Raw genomic sequence first — 21,925 nt, 5'->3', positions numbered from 1 at the left:
CAGATGGGTGGGAGATTTGAGAAAATACATTCCTTAAGTCAGTTTCCTAGATTTTATACTAGAATTTCCATGGCAACTTTAAATCCTACAAGTGGCTAACAGCTTACCTTTACAACCCAAGTGCCTTTTCCAGGATGACTTTCATACGCCAGTAAATGTAAACATTAAGAAAAAGTCTTTCGATGAGTTTCAGGCAGTATTGAATATAGTAAAACACTAATTAAGGGTCAGATTTCTAAACAGCTGTTAACTGCGTATTTATTACATAGGAAAATGTTGAGGTAAATGGAAATGATTAGCTTAGTCATGTATGTATACAAGTCACTTTCTCTCTTCCTTTTGTTGTTGTTGTAGTTTTGGTGTACATCCATTTCGAGGTATACCCCTTTAAAACTATGCAAAATGACCTTTGCAGAAATGAAGCTCTATATACTATGCTGAATATTTAACAGGCTGGTCACACTTCCCGATCGGGCTATATAGTTCAGTCGGGCTCGAGCTTAGATTTAATGAACAGATATGTAAAGTTACCACCTGGGGCCAGTTGTTCGAAACTTTAACCGGCAGTTAAATTAACCACTGGTTAAATTTGATTCAAAACACATGTCTCGGTGGGAAACACTAGTATGATGTTTTGACATCATTGTAAAGAATTTTCAAATTTAATAATTATTAATAAAATCTGGAAAGTAGATCCCTCGGAAGCACCGAGAACAAAGCAAACAGTGAAAATTGCAGACTCGGTTTGATTGAGTCTGTTCATGAGCAGTAATGGAAAATGGAACACTGCCCACGCCCCCTAGCACCGGCTTAAGCAGTATTCAATCTTCAAATCTAAATGAGTTGAAATAAATGATCCCGAAGGACCAGAAAATATAACAACACTGAGATGAAGTCGGGGCGACTTTTTACGGCCGCCACACAGCACTTAACACCCGCTGTTGTGAAGTAAATAAAATCTGGAAAGTAGATCCCTCGGAAGCACCGAGAACAAAGCAAACAGTGAAAATTGCAGACTCGGATTGATTGAGTCTGTTCATGAGCAGTAATGGAAAATGCAACACTGCCCACGCCCCCTAGCACCGGCTTAAGCAGTATTCAATCTTCAAATCTAAATGAGTTGAAATCAATGATCCCGAAGGACCAGAAAATATAAGTCATGCATTTGTTTTTCTAAGTCTTCTAAAATGTCGAAAACTAACCCATAAAGTTAACCAACCGTTAGCATAACCTCCTGTTAAAGTTTCGAACAACTGGGCCCAGGTCATATAGTTGCAATTATTCTCAAAGTCAGCCGATACTTTCATTTTGATGGCGCGTATCAAAATATGAAAAGATATTTATACAACGCTAGATTGCAACATCCACAGCTCTAACTAAAACATACTATGTAACTCATATAACACTTTCAAAATGATGAAATCTAAGATACTACACCGATCTCATCAAAATCTTGCAACACGCGGCGCCATCTTGGTTCTTGGGTCACACTTAGATACAAGCAAAATTACAATATAAATATTAATATCGCCAGCATCCTATTGTTTTTCATAATTAGTACAGACATCTGTTATATATTCTATACTCGATCTAAAACCATGACAGTTTTGAAAATAAGTAAGATGATTATATGGTAACGAAAATAACACCCAATCAACGGTACTTGAATGGATAATGATAACATATATCTTTATTTCTACCACTCTCTCTCTATATATATCTAGCTATTACCTGACTAGTATAGGATAGACAACGAGTGCCGTTGTCTACGGGATATATACAACGAGCAAAGCGAGTTGTATATATCCCGTAGACAACGGCACGAGTTGTCTATCCGACTTAGACCACGTGACATAAAAACGGTAATTATTGAAAACTCTCCCACGTGTTCTATAGAAATTAGGATTAACGTGTTTTTATAAGAGTGATATTAGCATTGTACCGTTAGCGCTTATTTGTCAGTAGGGCATATGAAAGAATGCAGGTTATTTCGTATAAATTCAGTTTTACTCAAATACCGGATTTACTAAGATTTGACGTTTATTAACACTTTGAGTCATTTGCAATCACAAATGCTAATTAGATAAATATGGATTTCTCAAAAATACTCAAAACTGAACTGCATGCTGAACAATAACTTTTTGTGAGGATTTTGCATGTTGGCGAAACACGATGACAGATACGTTGATTCAAGACGATAGCCAGGTTCCGAAACTACAAAAAAAAGCTGACAGCAAATCGGAGGTAAACATGTTGGATAAAAAATATTGTTGTTGAAGTAATCTGGTATTTTAAGTATGGACTAGTGCTTACTGGTGATATACATAATCACAGTCATACAATTTATCAGATTCTATTAGAAATCACTTTTCAATAATCGGTGTAAAGTGACAACGTGGTTATGGTTAACGTTATATTCATTTTTTGTTCTTATTTAAACAGGAACCAGTGTCGGTGTTTATTTATTTATTTATTTTGTTTATCAGGATACAGTTAGTGCGTAGATGTTCGTAGGACTACGAACACCATGTCCTTCTTGTAAGAATGATGTAGTTGTTCTACTTTCTAACTGGGCCAAGTTGTTAGAAACTTTAACGGGCTGTAATTTAGTTTAGTTTTTAGTTTAGTTTATACTAATTTGTTTTAGCTCGATTGTGATGAAAGCTTTAAGCTTATTGTAACCACTCCGTTTCCTATGAAAACCACTACTGGGGTCATATGAGAAGTCATGGTCGTGACCCCAATGATGCTCGAACCCACGACCACTGCATTAAGCTGTTAAACTAACCGCCTGTTAAATTTCTATTCAAGATACTAGTCTTGGTGGGTGGGAAACACTAGTATGATGTTTTAATTTTACTGTAAAGATGATTTAGTGTTTATAATCCTTAACAAGTACGTTTGATTTTCTAATTTTTCTAAACTGTCGAAATCTAATGATAAAGTTAATCGACCGTTAACTCATCGCCTGTTAAAGTTTCGAACAACTGGATCCAGTTGTTTGCAAATGTAAGGATCGTGCTGACATGTCTATTTTATAACAAGTGAACATAAAAGTTACAACTGTTGGAAACGTTTCAGACAGTAAATGTGTAAATTACGTTTTTTCCACTTGGTTCTACACTACAAATATGTAGTTTATTGTAATTCAATTTTATTGATATCCAATAACATGGGGTCATTTTTACGATATTAATATTTAGACGTTGTCAACTGAATTTACCTCCAACTCAGTCTTATTTTTTATCCCATTGATAACTGGTGAGAGTATTGCAAGGTCATTTAACTCCGGCGTTAGCCTGTATTGGTAGATGGTAAATTGACACGAAATTCACGCGTTTTTTGCCCAAGTTTCCCCCGATATATATACAACGCTACTGTTGTATATGAAATATAGACGAGTACAGGTCTGCTTTGCGATTGGCTATTTACGGATTATCGTGGTCTAATTTATAATACCGGATACATATGTACTTGCATATCTACTTAATGAAATAAACGGTATGATCATGGAAAGCGTGTTTTCTTGTAATTTAATGGACCAGCCTTTAAAAGTTGTAGATAACCATTGTAGAGTAACGTAAGTACTTACTGACTTGTACAGATATGGCTTTTAGTTTAGCCAGAATAAGTTTCCTCTTGCCCTTGAACGAGATATTTTTTATTTTAAACATGCAGTTTCGATTATCATCCTGCAGATAGATTATTAGTCATGTTTTACTGACCTTTCTCGAGTGACTGTCTTCCTGTAGAGTAATGGGATATTCAACGTACAGTAAATGTTTACCTTTCAAATTTAAATTTATTCAGGCTTAAGATCATAAAACATTATATATAACTTATACAGTAAAATACATGTATACAATAATCAATATATTAAATATGCTTTGATTGAAATTTTATAAAAAGAAAATAGTATACCTGATGGCCTCTTTGTCAGTATCGTTTTTCTCACGCCGCTTGGTTAATATAATAAATAATAAAATGGATAAAAATATGTTCTTTCTTCAATAACTTCCGGCAATTATAAATTTCTTTTTAAATATCAATAAATTTAATAAATTATTGATGAAGTCATTTTACATATGTTTGAGATAATGCATCATTATGAAAATATGTTTCAATAAAACAACTCAAAAGAAAACGTCAAATATTGCAATATTTTATTTATATAATGAATATTACGAAGACAATTAGAAAATGTTATATATACGTTTCGTCTGTCTAGCTTAAAATAGAAAAAGTCGCTGAACACGACAAAAATGAAAATGTTACAGGCTGGGTTTGATTGAGCCTGTTCATGTACGGTAGAGGAAATGCATGCAATCGTCTACGCCCTTTAGCCCCGGGTTGAGCAGAACACATTTACACATGTTACAAGTACAGAAAACAAGAGACATCCGCAGATGTGTTCATACGGCGGTGCGCATGGAACCTTCAATGATACACTAGTGTATAATTATTAATTACATGAAAAGCGGCGTATGGCCGCCAGTTGAAATAATGGGCTTGCCTTAAACGAGAAAACAATGGGTAAAACTAAACAAAATGGAATTTAGAAAGGGGATCTGAGGTTACGGAGCCTGCATATCACAGCAACTGTTAGAAGACAAAACTAAAAAGCAGGAACCATATCCAGTGGGTGATTATACAATACCCAAAGCTATGAAGCGGGAGTATTGGAACCACCCAAGCCGAAATGGTCAAGCTGAAAAACTAAACAGTACCAATAACACAAAGTCGTGCTAAACGATCTGAGAAGATCGAAATGTAACTAGTGTATAATTCCCGGGTTGAGCAGAACACATTTACACATGTTACAAGTACAGAAAACAATTAAGAGACATCCGCAGATGTGTTCATACGGCGGTGCACATGGAACCTTCAATGATACACTAGTGTATAATTATTAATTACATGAAAAGCGGCGTATGGCCGCCAGTTGAAATAATGGGCTTGCCTTAAACGAGAAAACAATGGGTAAAACTAAACAAAATGGAATTTAGAAAGGGGATCTGAGGTTACGGAGCCTGCATATCACAGCAACTGTTAGAAGACAAAACTAAAAAGCAGGAACCATATCCAGTGGGTGATTATACAATACCCAAAGCTATGAAGCGGGAGTATTGGAACCACCCAAGCCGAAATGGTCAAGCTGAAAAACTAAACAGTACCAATAACACAAAGTCGTGCTAAACGATCTGAGAAGATCGAAATGTAACAGCCCTGATTGAATGTACGGGGAGACAGAAGGCAAACACAACGCTGCTGTGATAAAAAAATAGAAAAAGTCGAAACCCCACAGCTCGCTCAACACGACAAAAATGAAGATGTTGCAGGCTCGGTTTGATTGAGCCTGTTCATGGGCGGTAGTGGAAATGCTTGCTGCCGTCCACGCCCTCTAGTACCCTTGATATTATTATGAATTTAAAAATAACACTAGCGTTGTTACAGTGCCTAGACGTCTTGAAATGTACTCAAAATCAGTTATACCCTATTCAGTAAAACTATGGAATAACCTTGACCTTCCGACACGCAATGTTAACACACTTACAACTTTTTAGAACAAACTGAAGAGCAAATTCAAATTCCCAATTGTTCCGTTCTTCTAATCTAATAGGAGAACGATTCTATAATGTAATTCAAACACGTATTAGAAACCGATGTAGCAACTTAAATAATGATCTCTTTTATACCCATTGATGCGACTATCCTGATTGCTCTTGTGGACATGGTATTGAAGATGCAGAACATTTCTTTTTTTTAAGTGTAGCCATTATGCAATGGCCGTCGCTTGTTATTTATTCCATCCACTTAGTACTCAAAAATTACTTCATGGTATTGACTCACTAAATGATGAGGAGAACAAAACTTTGTTTCTAGAAGTACAAACATATATATAAAAAACACACATCGTTTCTCTAGCACTGCCTCCTGATCGTCTGACTATATATCTGATTTGAGAACTCTGGGTTGGACTGGGTGTAGGGTTGTGGCAGCAGGTGTGGTGATATTGCATTGAATCATTTTGCGCTTGATTGCGTATGTTGCTGTCTTTTTCGGGGATTTTTTGCTGTTTTTTTCTCTCGCTGTTCTATTTAAATAGTTTGTTATCTTAACTCTCTTACTATTATGTATTTGTTCAATTTGTATCTGAAAATTATAAAGTTTGTAAAGCACTTTTTTCTATTCTATCCGTTATTTAGTTTAATCTAACTTTAATTTGACACCCAGGGACGGACCGATTTCTAATGATGGTAAAACTTGTGGTCCAACCCTTTTGTATTATCACACTATTGCAAAGTTACCGAATGTTTTTTGATGTATGCTGTTGTATATATCTGTACTGTATATCCATGTCTTGATGTACATTTACCATCATGTCTTGTGTGATAACTGCAATAAAATATGATTAAACTAAACTACCCTTGATTTTATGTTGCAGAAACCAGGGCCCGCCCTGGCCAATAATTGACTGTATCCAAATAAGAAAAAAAAGCTGTTAAAATCATACAAAAATATGTTTAAAATTGCAAATTGGACCATCAAATGTGTAGCCAAAATGGCAGTTTATGAGCAATTGGCTATTATGGCTAATGGCAGAGCGGGTCATGAGAAACTCCGACTTGTTCTTGTTCAGAGCATGATACTTTTTCAAATTGGGCACAGACAAATGTGGTTAGATTTAATAAGATTAAGGTTGGAACAATTAAATACCTTAAAGAAGACGGTCTTCTACCAGCACATGCTATAGCAATATGTGAATCAAGTTAATACCACGCTGAAAAACTCGTGAATGAAAACAACCCTAAAAAGGCTAAGTTAGACTTACAAGTGTGAGACTTTTATTAAGCAAATTAATAATGGCGAAATTTCAAAGCCAAATATAATCAAAGTAGTACAGGCAATTGGGACAAGTATATCAAGTGACATATTACAAGATGCACAAAGCATTTCACAAGCATATAAAAGTGAAAGTTTTATTGACACTTTCAAAACTATTAACTGGTTAGAAAGTAAAAATGATGTTTTAGTAAAGTTTCTTCAAAGAGCATCTGACACGGACAATTTACAAAATAAGAAAAAAAGCACAGTGCTTGGCTGGCAGTGTTGACAGTTTATACAAAGAACGAATGTTAAATCTTGCAACGCCTGTACAATTCTATAAAATTTAGTGGCATATTACATAAGTGGAAGCAGCACTTTGGATAAAATAAATAGCACTTGCTCCCCAGTAGGCAGTTACAGCTGCTTGAAATCATGGTTGAATAATTTGTCTTTTGTTCCAATGGAGTTTCCAGTAACAGTAACCTATTTGACAACAATCAGGTTGTAGCGAGAAACTGGCGAATCAATTACAACCACAAAACAACAGCAAGTGTTAGAACCACATTGGTCCATATAAAACCCCAAAGTGTCTCTAACTTACAGAAGGTTCAGGAACTAAGTCCTGAATTCTGGTTACATAATGTATCTGACAATAGTAATGTCATTCCACTGATAGAAAATTATGTCAGCAATTCTGACAAAGTATACAATAAGACCAGCTTGTTGCTAACAGAATACAGCAAGTACAGGCAGAACAAACTTTAATCCGCGGACAGTTAACAGATGAGGTTGATAGCAAAATAGCAGGTAACTATATATTAATGTTATATAATATATTGGAGAAATCTATGAAATTAAAAGCATTCCATTTCTAATATACGTTTATTATCCAACATAGCAAAATAGCAGGTAACTATATATTAATGTTATATAATATATTGGAGAAATCTATGAAATTAAAAGCATTCCATTTCTAATATACGTTTATTATCCAACATAGCAAAATAGCAGGTAACTATATATTAATGTTATATAATATATTGGAGAAATCTATGAAATTAAAAGCATTCCATTTCTAATATACGTTTATTATCCAACATAAAAAAGATAAATGTTTTATAGCATTAGTGACCAAATGTAATTAATATAAATGCATTTAAGTATTATATAGTATTTCATATGCGTCCATAGATGTATTATCTTATGATTTTATAAAGTGTCGTCGGATCCATACAACACTGGGTTGAAAGCGAATACCCACTTGCGCTTCCTGTGGTTACTGTTGGAGAGCCTTGTATGACAAACCCTTGCTCCCATGAATCTGTTAAAGAAATTACAACGGTGAGTGATTGTATTAAACATCTGATATTTATTTATTTATTTATGTATTAAAAATCAGAAATTTACATATTTATAACTTTGAAAGAAGCAAATACAAACGCGATTGTGGACTTGAAATTTTCAGTGTACATATAATTTCATAAATTAAGTTCACTACCTTTTGTAATTGTATTGAACTGAAATCATCTAATTACTTATATATTCAAGCACACAACAGTTTTATGTCAGGGATTTAAAAAAATGGACAGTTGTAGGGGGCTACGGGTTGCCTTACACGCAGAAGCTTTATTTCAAAAAAATGATTTTAATAATGTGTCAGTGGTATCGGACAATGGCCGTATAGAGATGAATGCCACAAGATCTATTTTTAAGTTATTGCGGGATATGGCCCTAGAGGACATAGCCAAACTGAACAGTTTCCGGACTAAAAGGGCTCTTTTGTCAGCTCAAAACTGTTCATCGCACCATAAATCTTGGGAGCTGCTTAAGATTTTCTTATTCTTATGAATGGATCTATTCGAACCTTCATTTTGCACTGTACAGTAACCGCCAAGCATCCAAGTCTGGCTGCATTTTATAGATACATGGGTCAGTCAAATACCAACTACAGATTTACAAAAATGTATGAGTGACGTTGTTTTAACAACGTTCTTGCGCTATTTATATTTTCGGTGTGGTGTTCGGCGGGGCAATTTTGATTTCATCAATTCTGGAAGAAACAAAATCACAAAACTTATACTTTGGTCTGAATATGACAACATATCAATATCTTACATTTTGTGATTTCGAGTTTTAGCCCCAGATGTGAAAGCCGTTTTAAAAGTGACCGAATCATTCTCATATTCCTGGAATCATAGTAAAGGGGAAAGAGGTGACTTTGTATTAGAAGCAATGAACGGTAAAACCAAACGATGGTTATCGCCAGGTATTCCTACAGAAAGACATTGGAAACATGTATGTCGAAATATAGATAGAATGGAAAAGGCAAGTAAATGGCAAACCAGCCTGCAGTGTTAAATAAGCTTGATAAAGTTTTTCATACGGAAAATACTTATGATACATACATATATCACACAAAAAACATACTTTTATATTAAAGAAGTAAGGCTGATATATACCCTACATTTCATGAGTTCTTTAAAAATCATTTGTAGATCAAAGACAATTTATACCATAAACTTGGGATCAAGAAAAAATGTCCCACGTTATACTGAAGAGATATATCAGATGAAGTGTTCCATTGTAGACTAAAATGAAGGGAGTCTAAATACCTTCTGAATAAAGTTCCAATGTTCATTTATTTTATTTTGTTGGGTTTAACTTTATACTGACACAATTATAGGTCATATGGCTACTTTCCAACTTTGCTGGTGGAGGAAGACCCCAGGTGCCCCTTCGTGCATTATTTCATCACGTGCGGGCACCTGGGTAGAACCACCAACCTTCTGTAAGCCAGCTGGATGGCTTCCTCACATGAAGAACTCAATGCCCCGAGTGAGGCTCGAACTACGGGGGGGGGGGGGGGGGGGGGGTAAGTAATTTCAAGTCAGCGACCGTACCCACTCGGCCACGGAGGCCCCTTGTTATCATTATTTTCTATCTTTAGAAAGAAAGTAGTGCTGCTGTAATTACAGATGTGTAATTATAGATGTGCTTATCGGATGACGTTTCTACTGAGGATGTTTTCTTTCCTTTCTGTAGGTCATGTCCAGGTTTTACACTTTGTTATCCGGTTAAATGACGTCGCGTTTTAATACTAACATCTAAGAAACATTTTCAATGTCATCTCTCTTGTTAGAAATTTAAAGAGAAACTAAAAATTAGGTCTTAATGTAAAGCTGTCGATGAGATAACTTTAATGGAAAGCCATATTGTTTTCATATGTTTTTAATCGTACGAAATGTACAAAATGCAAAGAAGTTTTATAAAACAGGTCCCAGGTCGCAGCGTATGTACGTAAAAGTTTGACAGCCGGTCTGCCACCGCTGTCATGTTTGATCCACATGTTGTTTATTATGTACGTTTTGAGGTTGCAGCAGCTGTGTCAATCCACAAACCTGGTGGGCAGCATGATGTATGATAATGGTACATCCCGCGTTTCAACCGAGCTCGTGTCCGCTATATAAGCAAGCGTTGCATTGCTATCTACGATTTGAAATTTGGAATACATTTCTCCAGAACCATAGGTTTGTTATAGTTACTTTCAAACAAATAATATCTTATGTATTCCTCGTATTATAAGTACCGGCTTCTAGTACGTGGTGGTAATGAAATTAAGTAACAAAAAAAGTAACAAATCTGGTAAAATTCACTTTATTTACGTGTTTTTTATCATCTTTTTCTGTATTTATTATTATCAATTTATATATTACTTTTTGTACTTGCCGTTCATTTTCAGATTGCACATATTTTATCATAAACATTGAATTGTGTAAGCAAGACTATAAGCAGAATGATAGTGACCGTCTACTATTGTCATCGTTTGCAAATTGACTTATTGCAGTAAGTTAAATATTTATTTTCAAATTTCAGTTGAGCTGAAAAATCAAGATGGTCCGTCTAGCTGTAGCCCTATTGTTTGTTGTTGCTGTTTCTTACGTCATAGCTGATGAAGATGAAGACAACTCCTGCTCCGAGACAAAGTAAGCTATTCACTAATTCGAAACTTTCACCGACCCCCCCCCCCCCCCCCCCCCCCCCCCTTTTCACTTCATGGATGTTTACCCCAGTGGGGAAATTCGTCCAGTCTCTGTATGCTCCAGACTGATGTATTTTTTTCGAAATTTAGCAAATGCTTTTATTAACAAAATATTATAAACTGATTCTGTGCAATTTAGGAATTTTAGGAATTATTTATTACCTTTATAAATACCTTTATTAATTCTTTTTTGAAAAAATAGAATATCTTTAAAAAGAAAACCTCGAAAACGTTATGCTCGCTATTGGAATTTGATGCAATATGGAAGGAATTTAGCTATCTGTATTCAGATCCCATAGGCTAATCAATTTTTTTGTATAGTTGTGCCACGTTTCTTCTCGAAACGTAGATAATTAGAGGTAAGAGGAATTTTGCTGAGATATTAAAAGAGAGAAAGCAGAAATTTAGAAAAATAATGTGAAAAATTAAAAAGATTATCTAGTCGGTAGCTAGGCTACTTTATATGATAATGATTAAAAATCTACGTAAACTATTACCGTTTTATTATTTTCAATAAATTGTATCAGTTGCTTTCTATTTATTTTTTTCTAAAGTTTTAAAGTCGCAAAAACAGTTAATATTTTGTTTTTATTCAACCAGTAAATACTGAGGTTTACAAATTGAACCCAATCCCTATCTCCGATATAAAGTCCGATGGTAAATTTTAATTTGCTTGTTTTATCTTGACGTTTTTCTGCCTTCAAAAGATATTTGCTTGTTTATAAATTGTAGAAATGTATATTTAGATAATTAAAAGTATTACAACATAAGCTGTTAAGCAAACTGGTCAATTAATTGTAGGGAATATCCCAAAAAATCAGTTGGAGTATTCAGTAGCACAAAGTTGTGCTTTCTTTACTGCAAGAATCATAACTGATATATTAGCAATTAGGAGTGACCTGTCGCTTTTATTTTTAGATTTGGATTTTCCAGACTGTTCCATTTATTATATAAGGCTTTGAAAGATATTTGACATTTTTAAAACTAAATATATTTCAAATAATGTACAAATTGAAATTGCATCGGTAGCTCAGTTGGTACAAGTGAGGAAAGTTGTTAGTGATTTAACTTTTGCGATTATGAGGCTGTGAGTTCGAATCCCACACAGGGCGATTTGTTTTATGATTGAATTTGTTTTATTTACATCTTTTCATGTTTTCTTTATTTCATTTTATTTCATCATTTCAATATCATTTTTAATTTCATTCGTACAATTTCAATACATTCAAAACATTTCAAACACAAGCGTCCAATGGAGCACCTTCACACTCGCTGGCGGTGTCGGTTTCTTCCGAATCAGTGTCATCAGCTAGTTGAATGACCAAATTGTCAAGAGCTATGTCAACCATGTTGGATAATTCACAATCAAGAAGATATTTGTAAAACCTATGTTATATGCGAAAATAGCAAAATGATACAAATAAAGCGACTCAAATACATGTTTAACATTATCATCATTTTAAAATGTATATTAGCAAAATATAAACTGGAAAAAAAAATGAAAAAAAATTGATCCCCGTTGGAATTCGAACTCGCAAAAGTTAGATTCTAGAGCCGTCACGCTTAACACTGCACCACGGCGTCTAATTGTCGAAGAAGACAGTCGTTTGCAATTGAATACTTATTACAAAAACAAGTTATAAAAAGGTAGGGTACCCCTTTAAGGAAGTGGTTTATTCCAGTAACCTTTCAAATCTATTAATAAAAGCGACAGGTCACTCCTAAATACTAGTATATATATATATACCGACACAATTATAGGTCATATGGCAACTTTCCAGCTTTGATGGTGGAGGAAGACCTCAGGTGCCTCTCCGTGTATTATTTCATCACGAGCGGGTGCCTGAGTAGAACCACCGACCTTCCGTAAGCCAGCTAGATGGCTTCCTCACATGAAGATATATATATATGTTATAAGAGAAAATGCGGTATCAATATTATGAAGCGCTTTAAACAAAATTATGAACAACATATATAGAAGAATTCTATCAAATTTGTTTTGTTTATTATATGTTCGAAAAATAACATAATTCAAATATTTGCAGGGATTGTCCTTGTGGAAGTGTTTGTAATGACGGAGCTTGTGAACAAGGTAAGTGCTGGTTGTCAACAAGCCCAGGGCTTTCTGTTCTATGAGTTTTGCAATCACATATACAGTTTGGGTGTTGGGAACTTTCCTCTGGTTTAATATGTTGCTGGTGCTATTCTCTTATAATTCTGTTAACAGAATGGCAAGTAAATATTCATATGCCATTCTGTTAACAAAAATTATATGAGAATACATCTCGTATACATGATCAAATTATATGTTATATCAAATTTATATATGGTTTTATATATTATGTGATGTATTATATACCACTTTTCAGTCCCTTTTAGCAATATTGTATTAAGAGACCAGTTGTACTAAGAGACCGCATTTGACCTTCTCTTAGGTTTTCTCTTTATGCAAGTCGTACCGAACACAGTACTGGTATCACTTTGTTGTTAGCCTATACAAACAGCGTTAGGTTAGCTCAGTATAAAGTATACAAGATGTCGTCTGTTCTAACCCAGAAAAGATTGCTGCAGACGATACGTCTGAAGTCAGATATTCACTAAATATGTCTCATGTGGGTTGGGGAGCAACTAGTTTTTTTAAGCTGTTAAACAACATTAACAAAAACAGTAACGTATAGTTCAATGGAACTTGTATCATACATACAACCAAGCAAATTTTACAATATACAACTGATCCCTGGTTACTTTAGATAAAAGAAATTATTACATTTGCCTAAAAGGTGATTTCAGCTTGCGTATCTGTACGAACGTCGGTCTTGTTCATTTATTAGATATTTAGGTAGAAGTCTAGGCAATACTGGACTTTAATTACATTCTTTTGAAATACACACAATATGTCTCTCCGAAACTAATTGATAACGTCAATCCAAACAAGGTTAGCTCTTTGTAAAAGCTAGTTTTCGTCCTGTTTATTATGCCTATATTCAACGAAACTTAGACTTAAATATTTGTTAAATACACTGTTTCGCAAAAGAAAGGAACAACTTTTATGTAGAAAGTGTCTCTTTGGGTTTTTATATCGCAATAACTGGTTCTCAGCTTGACATTGCATTCGCAATGCTTGCACAGAAAGCAAGGTAAAAAAATTTAATTGGGATTCGAAAGCTTCGGTCTTTTTCGTTGCTTTTAAACAAAAATCCTAGTGTAATAACGACCCATCGAGACCGTCGGAATTAGTGTTTTACTTTGCTGATTAGGTCGCTAGTAGGAATGACACAACGACATTTCACTGTATTTACTGAGATTTAGTTTGAGTCAAAAAAGTAAAAGAAAAAACCACACTTCTTGGAAAAGTGTAAAAAATTCACGCCTCCAGGTCTTATTATATGAAAGTAATTTTTTTTTTCACAATAAACTAAGATAAATCTTATATAACATTTGTTCTATTTATTTAGGCTGTATGTTATATGATACGTTCATGGCTGCTGGTTCCACGTCTACAATTTACGGCAGGAAGTGTCATTGTGGCGACACACCCGACGAACGCGGCATGCTGCTCGAAGTAATAATTCTGTTGTTTTTATTGTATTGCAATATACATTGTACTGAAGCGGGTTGTTCGTGAATTTAAATCGACCAATATTTTATCCCTTGCAATTTAACTTCATAGTATGTTTCGTAGTTCCGTGGGCATTTCAATTTCAAAGGTAGGCTTATAACAACAGAAAATATGCGTTACATAGATTTAGTTCGTATGCAAATTAACTCAGATAACGTGTTAAGTACCCAGGCATATTCTAACCTCAGGCTTTTAGACAAAACTACCTTTACGTACCTCATTATGAAAGTATAAATGCTGTTACTATAGTTTTATTTTTGTTGTAAAAGAGATTCCGAATCTTATCAATTATTCAATACTATTTTATCTTTTTTTAGTGCGCCGAAGGTGTCGATTTCACAGGTGCCCCAGAAGGCGTCTCTGAATGGGAAAATAACCCAGCCTGTGAGGCCCCAGCCGCGACCGAAGAGCCAGCCCCAACCGAGGAACCAGCCCCAACTGAAGAGCCTGCACCCTAAGCTGAAATCATTCTGTATATCTAATGATAACATGTCTACGATCGCACTGTCACATCGAGTTCGAGCTTTTGTAAATACATAAATCAAATAAATAAAACTGTTGCATTCCAATAAATTCGTTTGTCTTGTTTCTCCTTTTTTGTTTTCATACTTAATTTGGCATAGATTTTAACCATTTCAGATGGTTTGAAAGAACATGGTGTTATTTCTTGGCAGTATATTATGGTTCAAAACATTAAACTTACTTTTTGTTTTTGTATTCATCAGGTAGGAAGTGCAAATCAATAGTATATTATTCCTAAACATTCAGTTTCTATTGCTGTCTAATGTCAAAGTGATTTCATGGACATACCCCATTAAAACTCCCGGGAAAAGTGCAGTTTAGTTAAGTTTGAAGTCGATAACGAACATTAAAGAAACAAGACACACCGCAATGCGTTGCAATTGTAGCCACCGCCACTGCGTTGGAATCACTTTTTGGTTGATTATCTTATATGCCTGCAATGAAAATTCACCGATTACTAAGAAATAGTTTTTGCATGACAGTGCCATACTTTCGATTTGATGCAAACGTGCTTCATGGAAATTCTACAAAAACGGCAGTCCGTCGTCAAACTGTACAGAAGTGTAAAACATTACTGACAAAGAATTGAACTTAACAAGTGTTTTTGGCTGGAAGAGTACACATGTGGGCTCCTGTCTCACTGGTTGTTTTCATTCAAACTTGTATAAATATGGGAAAACTCATTAGAAAACTTACCATAATGTAGTCAGCCGACCATATTTATCCACCGCTTCTGCGATGAAACCTCCACCGCCGCGGCGTTGGAACCACCGCTTCTGCGAAAGCTATGGCCAGTGTGGTATTTTTTATATATATAGAAATGTGTAAAAGATCGGTTATGTCAGGCTTTAAAATGCTAAAAAAATACTTTCTATCAAAATGACGTTAATTTATAACCTCGTGATGTATCCTCCATTGTCTGAACGTTGTCTGGGTACTTTTCACTTGACAAACTGCTCCCATTTTAATTAAAAAATGCAGTAATTCGCAATCTTGACATTTACTTGACGATACATGGCAATGTGTATCAATGTGTTTTTTTTTTTATTTATTTAAATATTTAACTATTTATACTTGATAATGTTTCCGGATTGGTCTGAAAAAGAATGAACTTACAGTTCGAAAAATGTTTCAAATAAAGCAAGTTTTTAAGTAGAGCAGATGGGTGGGAGATTTGAGAAAATACATTCCTTAAGTCAGTTTCCTAGATTTTATACTAGAATTTCCATGGCAACTTTAAATCATACAAGTGGCTAACAGCTTCCCTTTACAACCCAAGTGCCTTTTCCAGGATGATTTTCATACGCCAGTAAATGTTAACATTAAGAGAAAGTCTTTCGGTGAGTTTCAGGCAGTATTGAATATAGTAAAACACTAATTAAGGGTCAGATTTCTAAACAGCTGTTAACTGCGTATTTATTACATAGGAAAATGTTGAGGTAAATGGAAATGATTTAGCTCAGTCATGTATGTATACAAGTCACTTTCTCTCTTCCTTTTGTTGTTGTTGTAGTTTTGGTGTACATCCATTTCGAGGTATACCCCTTTAAAACTATGCAAAATGACCTTTGCAGAAATGAAGCTCTATATACTATGCTGAATATTTAACAGGCTGGTCACACTTCCCGATCGGGCTATATAGTTCAATCGGGCTCGAGCTTAGATTTAATGAATAGATATGTAAAGTTACCACCTGGGGCCAGTTGTTCGAAACTTTAACCGGCAGTTAAATTAACCACTGGTTAAATTTGATTCAAAACACATGTCTCGGTGGGAAACACTAGTATGATGTTTTGACATCATTGTAAATTTTCAAATTTAATAATTATTAATAAAATCTGGAAAGTAGATCCCTCGGAAGCACCGAGAACAAAGCAAACAGTGAAAATTGCAGACTCGGTTTGATTGAGTCTGTTCATGAGCAGTAATGGAAAATGCAACACTGCCCACGCCCCCTAGCACCGGCTTAAGCAGTATTCAATCTTCGAATCTAAATGAGTTGAAATCAATGATCCCGAAGGACCAGAAAATATAACAACACTGAGATGAAGTCGGGGCGACTTTTTACAGCCGCCACACAGCACTTAAAATCCGCTGTTGTGAAGTAAATAAAATCTGGAAAGTAGATCCCTCGGAAGCACCGAGAACAAAGCAAACAGTGAAAATTGCAGACTCGGTTTGATTGAGTCTGTTCATGAGCAGTAATGGAAAATGCAACACTGCCCACGCCCCCTAGCACCGGCTTAAGCAGTATTCAATCTTCAAATCTAAATGAGTTGAAATCAATGATCCCGAAGGACCAGAAAATATAAGTCAAGCATTTGTTTTTCTAAGTCTTCTAAAATGTCGAAAACTAAACCTTAAAGTTAACCAACCGTTAGCATAACCTCCTGTTAAAGTTTCGAACAACTGGGCCCAGGTCATATAGTTGCAATTATTTGCGGATTCTCAAAGTCAGCCGATACTTTCATTTTGATGGCGCGTATCAAAATATGAAAAGATATTTATACAACGCTAGATTGCAACATCTACATACAACTCTAACTAAAACATACTATGTAACTCATATAAGACTTTCAAAATGATGAAATCTAAGAAGGTACTACACCGATCTCATCAAAATCTTGCAACACGCGGCGCCATCTTGGTTCTTGGGTCACACTAAGATACAAGCAAAATTACAATATAAATATTAATATCGCCAGCATCCTATTGTTTTTCATAATTAGTACAGGCATCTGTTATATATTTTATACTCGATCTAAAACCATGACAGTTTTGAAAATAAGTAAGATGATTATATGGTAACGGTACTTGAATGGATAATGGTAACATATATCTTTATTTCTACCACTCTCTCTCTATATATATATCTAGCTATTACCTGACTATATATAATACCGGATACATATGTACTTGCATATCTACTTAATGAAATAAACGGTATGATCATGGAAAGCGTGTTTTCTTGTAATTTAATGGACCAGCCTTTAAAAGTTGTAGATAACCATTGTAGAGTAACGAAGTACTTTCTGTCTTGTACAGATATGGCCTTTAGCTTAGCCAGAATAAGTTTCCTCTTGCCCTTGAACGAGATATTTTTTTATTTTAAACATGCAGTTGCGATTGTCATCCTGCAGAAAAATTATTAGTCATGTTTTGCTGACCTTTCTCGAGTGACTGTCTTCCTGCAGAGTAAAGGGATATTCAACGTACAGTAAATGTTTACCTTTCAAATTTAAATTTATTCAGGCTTAAGATCATAAAACATTATATATAACTTATACAGTAAAATACATGTATACAATAATCAATATATTAAATATGCTTTGATTGAAATTTTATAAAAAGAAAATAGTATACCTGATGGCCCCTTTGTCAGTATCGTTTTTCTCACGCCGCTTGGTTAATATAATAAATAATAAAATGGATAAGAATATGTTCTTTCTTCAATAACTTCCGGCAATTATAAATTTCTTTTTAAATATCAATAAATTTAATAAAATATTGATGAAGTCATTTTACATATGTTTGAGATAATGCATCATTATGAAAATATGTTTCAATAACAACATATTAACTCAAAGAAAACGTCAAATATTGCAATATTTTATTTATATAATGAATATTACGAAGACAATTAGAAAATGTCATATATACGTTTCGTCTGTCTAGCTTAAAATAGAAAAAGTGGAAACTCCACAGCTCGCTCAACATGATAAAAATGAAAATGTTGCAGGCTGGGTTTGATTGAGCCTGTTCATGTGCGGTAGAGGAAATGCATGCAACCGTCTACGCCCTCTAGCCCCGGGTTGAGCAGAACACATTTACACATGTTACAAGTACAGAAAACAATTAAGAGACATCCGCAGATGTGTTCATACGGCGGTGCGCATGGAACCTTCAATGATACAGTAGTGTATAATTCCCGGGTTGAGCAGAGCACATTTACACATGTTACAAGTACAGAAAACAATTATGAGACATCCGCAGATGTGTTCATACGGCGGTGCACATGGAACCTTCAATGATACACTAGTGTATAATTCCATGAAAAGCGGCGTATGGCCGCCAGTTGAAATAATGGGCTTGCCCTAAACGAGAAAACAATGGGTAAAACTAAACAAAATGGAATTTAGAAAGGAGATCTGAGGTTACGGAGCCTGCATATCACAGCAACTGTTAGAAGACAAAACTAAAAAGCAGGCACCATATCCAATGGGTGATTATTATATACAATACCCAAAGCTATGAAGCGGGCGTATTGGAACCACCCAAGCCGAAATGGTCAAGCTGAAAAACTAAACAGTACCAATAACGCAAAGTCGTGCTAAACGATCTGAGAAGATCGAAATATAACAGCCCTGATTGAATGTACGGGGAGACATTTTACGGCCGCCAGAAGGCACAAACAACGCTGCTGTGATAATAAAATAGAAAAAGTGGAAACCTCACAGCTCGCTCAACACGACAAAAATGAAGATGTTGCAGGCTCGGTTTGATTGAGCCTGTTCATGGGCGGTAGTGGAAATGCTTGCTACCGTCCTCGCCCTCTAGTACCCTTGATATTATTATGAATTTAAAAATAACACTAACGTTGTTACAGTGCCTAGACGTCTTGAAATGTACTCAAAATCAGTTATACCCGATTCAGTAAAACTATGGAATAACCTTGACCTTCCGACACGCAATGTTAACACACTTACAACTTTTTAGAACAAACTGAAGAGCAAATTCAAATTCCCAATTGGTCCGTCCTTTAATCCAATAGGAGAACGATTCTATATTGTAATTCAAACACGTATTAGAAACCGATGTAGCAACTTAAATAATGATCTCTTTTATAACCATTTATGCGACTATCCTGATTGCTCTTGTGGACATGGTATTGAAGATGCAGAACATTTCTTTTTTAAGTGTAGCCATTATGCCAATGCCCGTCGCTTGTTATTTATTCCATCCACTTAGTGCTCAAAAATTACTTCATGGTATTGACTCACTAAATGATGAGGAGAGCAAAACTTTGTTTCTAGAAGTACAAACATATATAAAAAACACACATCGTTTCTCTAGCACTGCCTCTTGATCGTCTGACTATATATCTGATTTGAGAACTCTGGGTTGGACTGGGTGTGGGGATGTGGCAGCAGGTGTGGTGATATTGCATTGAATCATTTTGCGCTTGATTGCGTATAATGCTGTCTTTTTCGGGGATTTTTTGTTGTTTTTTTCTCTCGCTGTTCTATTTAAATAGTTTATCTTAACTCTCTTACTATTATGTATTTGTTCAATTTGTATCTGAAAATTATAAAGTTTGTAAAGCACTTTTTTCTATTCTATCCGTTATTTAGTTTAATCTAACATTAATTTGACACCCAGGGACGGACCGATTTCTAATGATGGTAAAACTTGTGCTCCAACCCTTTTGTATTATCACATTATTGCAAAGTTACCGAATGATTTTTGATGTATGCTGTTGTATATATCTGTACTGTATATCAATGTCTTGATGTACATTTACTATCATGTCTTTTGTGATAACTGCAATAAAATATGATTAAACTAAACTACCCTTGATATTATGTTGCAGAAACCAGGGCCCGCCCTGGCCAATAATTGACTGTATCCAAATAAGGAAAAAGCTGTTAAAATCATACAAAAATATGTTTAAAATTGCAAAATGGACCATCAAATGTGTAGCCAAAATAGCAGTTTATTAGCATTTGGCTACAATGGCTAATGGCAGAGCGGGTCATGAGAAACTCCGACTTGTTCTTGTTCAGAGCATGATACTTTTTCAAATTGGGCACAGAAAAAGGTGGTTAGATTTAATAAAATTAAGGTTGGAACAATTAAATACCTTAAAGAAGAAGATCTTCTACCAGCACATGCTATAGCAATATGTGAATCAAGTTAATGCCACGCTGAAAAACTCGTGAATGAAAACAAACCTAAAAAGGCTAAGTTAGACTTACAAGTGTGAGACTTTTATTAAGCAAATTAATAATGGCGAAATTTCAAAGCCAAATATAAACAAAGTAGTACAGGCAATTGGGACAAGTATATCAAGTGACATATTACAAGATGCACAAAACATTTCACAAACATATAAAAGTGAAAGTTTTATTGACACTTTCAAAACTATTAACTGGTTAGAAAGTAAAAATGATGTTTTAGTAAAGTTTCTTCAAAGAGCATCTGACACGGACAATTTACAAAATAAGAAAAAAGCATAGTGCTTGGCTGGCTGTGTTGACAGTTTATACAAAGAACGAATGTTAAATCTTGCAACGCCTGTACAATTCTATAAAATTTAGTAGCATTTTACATAAGTGGAAGCAGCACTTTGGATAAAATAAATAGCACTTGCTCCCCAGCAGACAGTTACAGCTGCTTGAAATCATGGTTGAATACTTTGTCTTTTGTTCCAATGGAGTTTCCAGTAACAGTAACCTATTTGACAACAATCAGGTTGTAGCGAGAAACTGGCGAATCAATTACAACCACAAAACAACAGCAAGTGTTAGAACCACATTGGTCCATATAAAACCCCAAAGTGTCTCTAACTTACAGAAGGTTCAGGAACTAAGTCCTGAATTCTGGTTACATAATGTAACTGACAATAGTAATGTCATTCCACTGATAGAAAATTAGGTCAGCAATTCTGACAAAGTATACAATAAGACCAGTTTGTTGCTAACAGAATACAGCAAGTCCAGACAGAACAAACTTTAATCCGCGGACAGTTAACAGATGAGGTTGATAGCAAAATAGCAGATAACTATATATTAATGTTATATAATATATTGGAGAAATCTATGAAATTAAAAGCATTCCATTTCTAATATACGTTTATTATCCAACATCAAAAGATAAATGTTTTATAGTATTAGTGGCCAAATCTGATTAATGTAAAT

The 21,925-nt window shown here is 34.9% G+C and overlaps 1 protein-coding gene across 1 annotated transcript; it reads left to right on the top strand.

The window, feature by feature from the left end:
• Window positions 1-10,719: 10,719 nt before the first annotated feature.
• LOC128550075 (uncharacterized) lies at window positions 10,720-15,053 on the top strand. The gene is made up of 4 exons (XM_053528146.1): window positions 10,720-10,811; window positions 12,913-12,959; window positions 14,323-14,429; window positions 14,804-15,053. The coding sequence occupies exons 1-4, from the start codon at window positions 10,720-10,722 to the stop codon at window positions 14,942-14,944; spliced, it is 387 nt and encodes a 128-aa protein (XP_053384121.1). The 3' UTR covers window positions 14,945-15,053.
• Window positions 15,054-21,925: the final 6,872 nt, after the last annotated feature.

Source organism: Mercenaria mercenaria, chromosome 2 (assembly GCF_021730395.1).
Source record: "Mercenaria mercenaria strain notata chromosome 2, MADL_Memer_1, whole genome shotgun sequence".
Taxonomy (NCBI): domain Eukaryota; kingdom Metazoa; phylum Mollusca; class Bivalvia; order Venerida; family Veneridae; genus Mercenaria; species Mercenaria mercenaria.
Note: the sequence above shows the minus strand (reverse complement) of the source record. Positions and strands in the feature narration are given on the sequence as shown.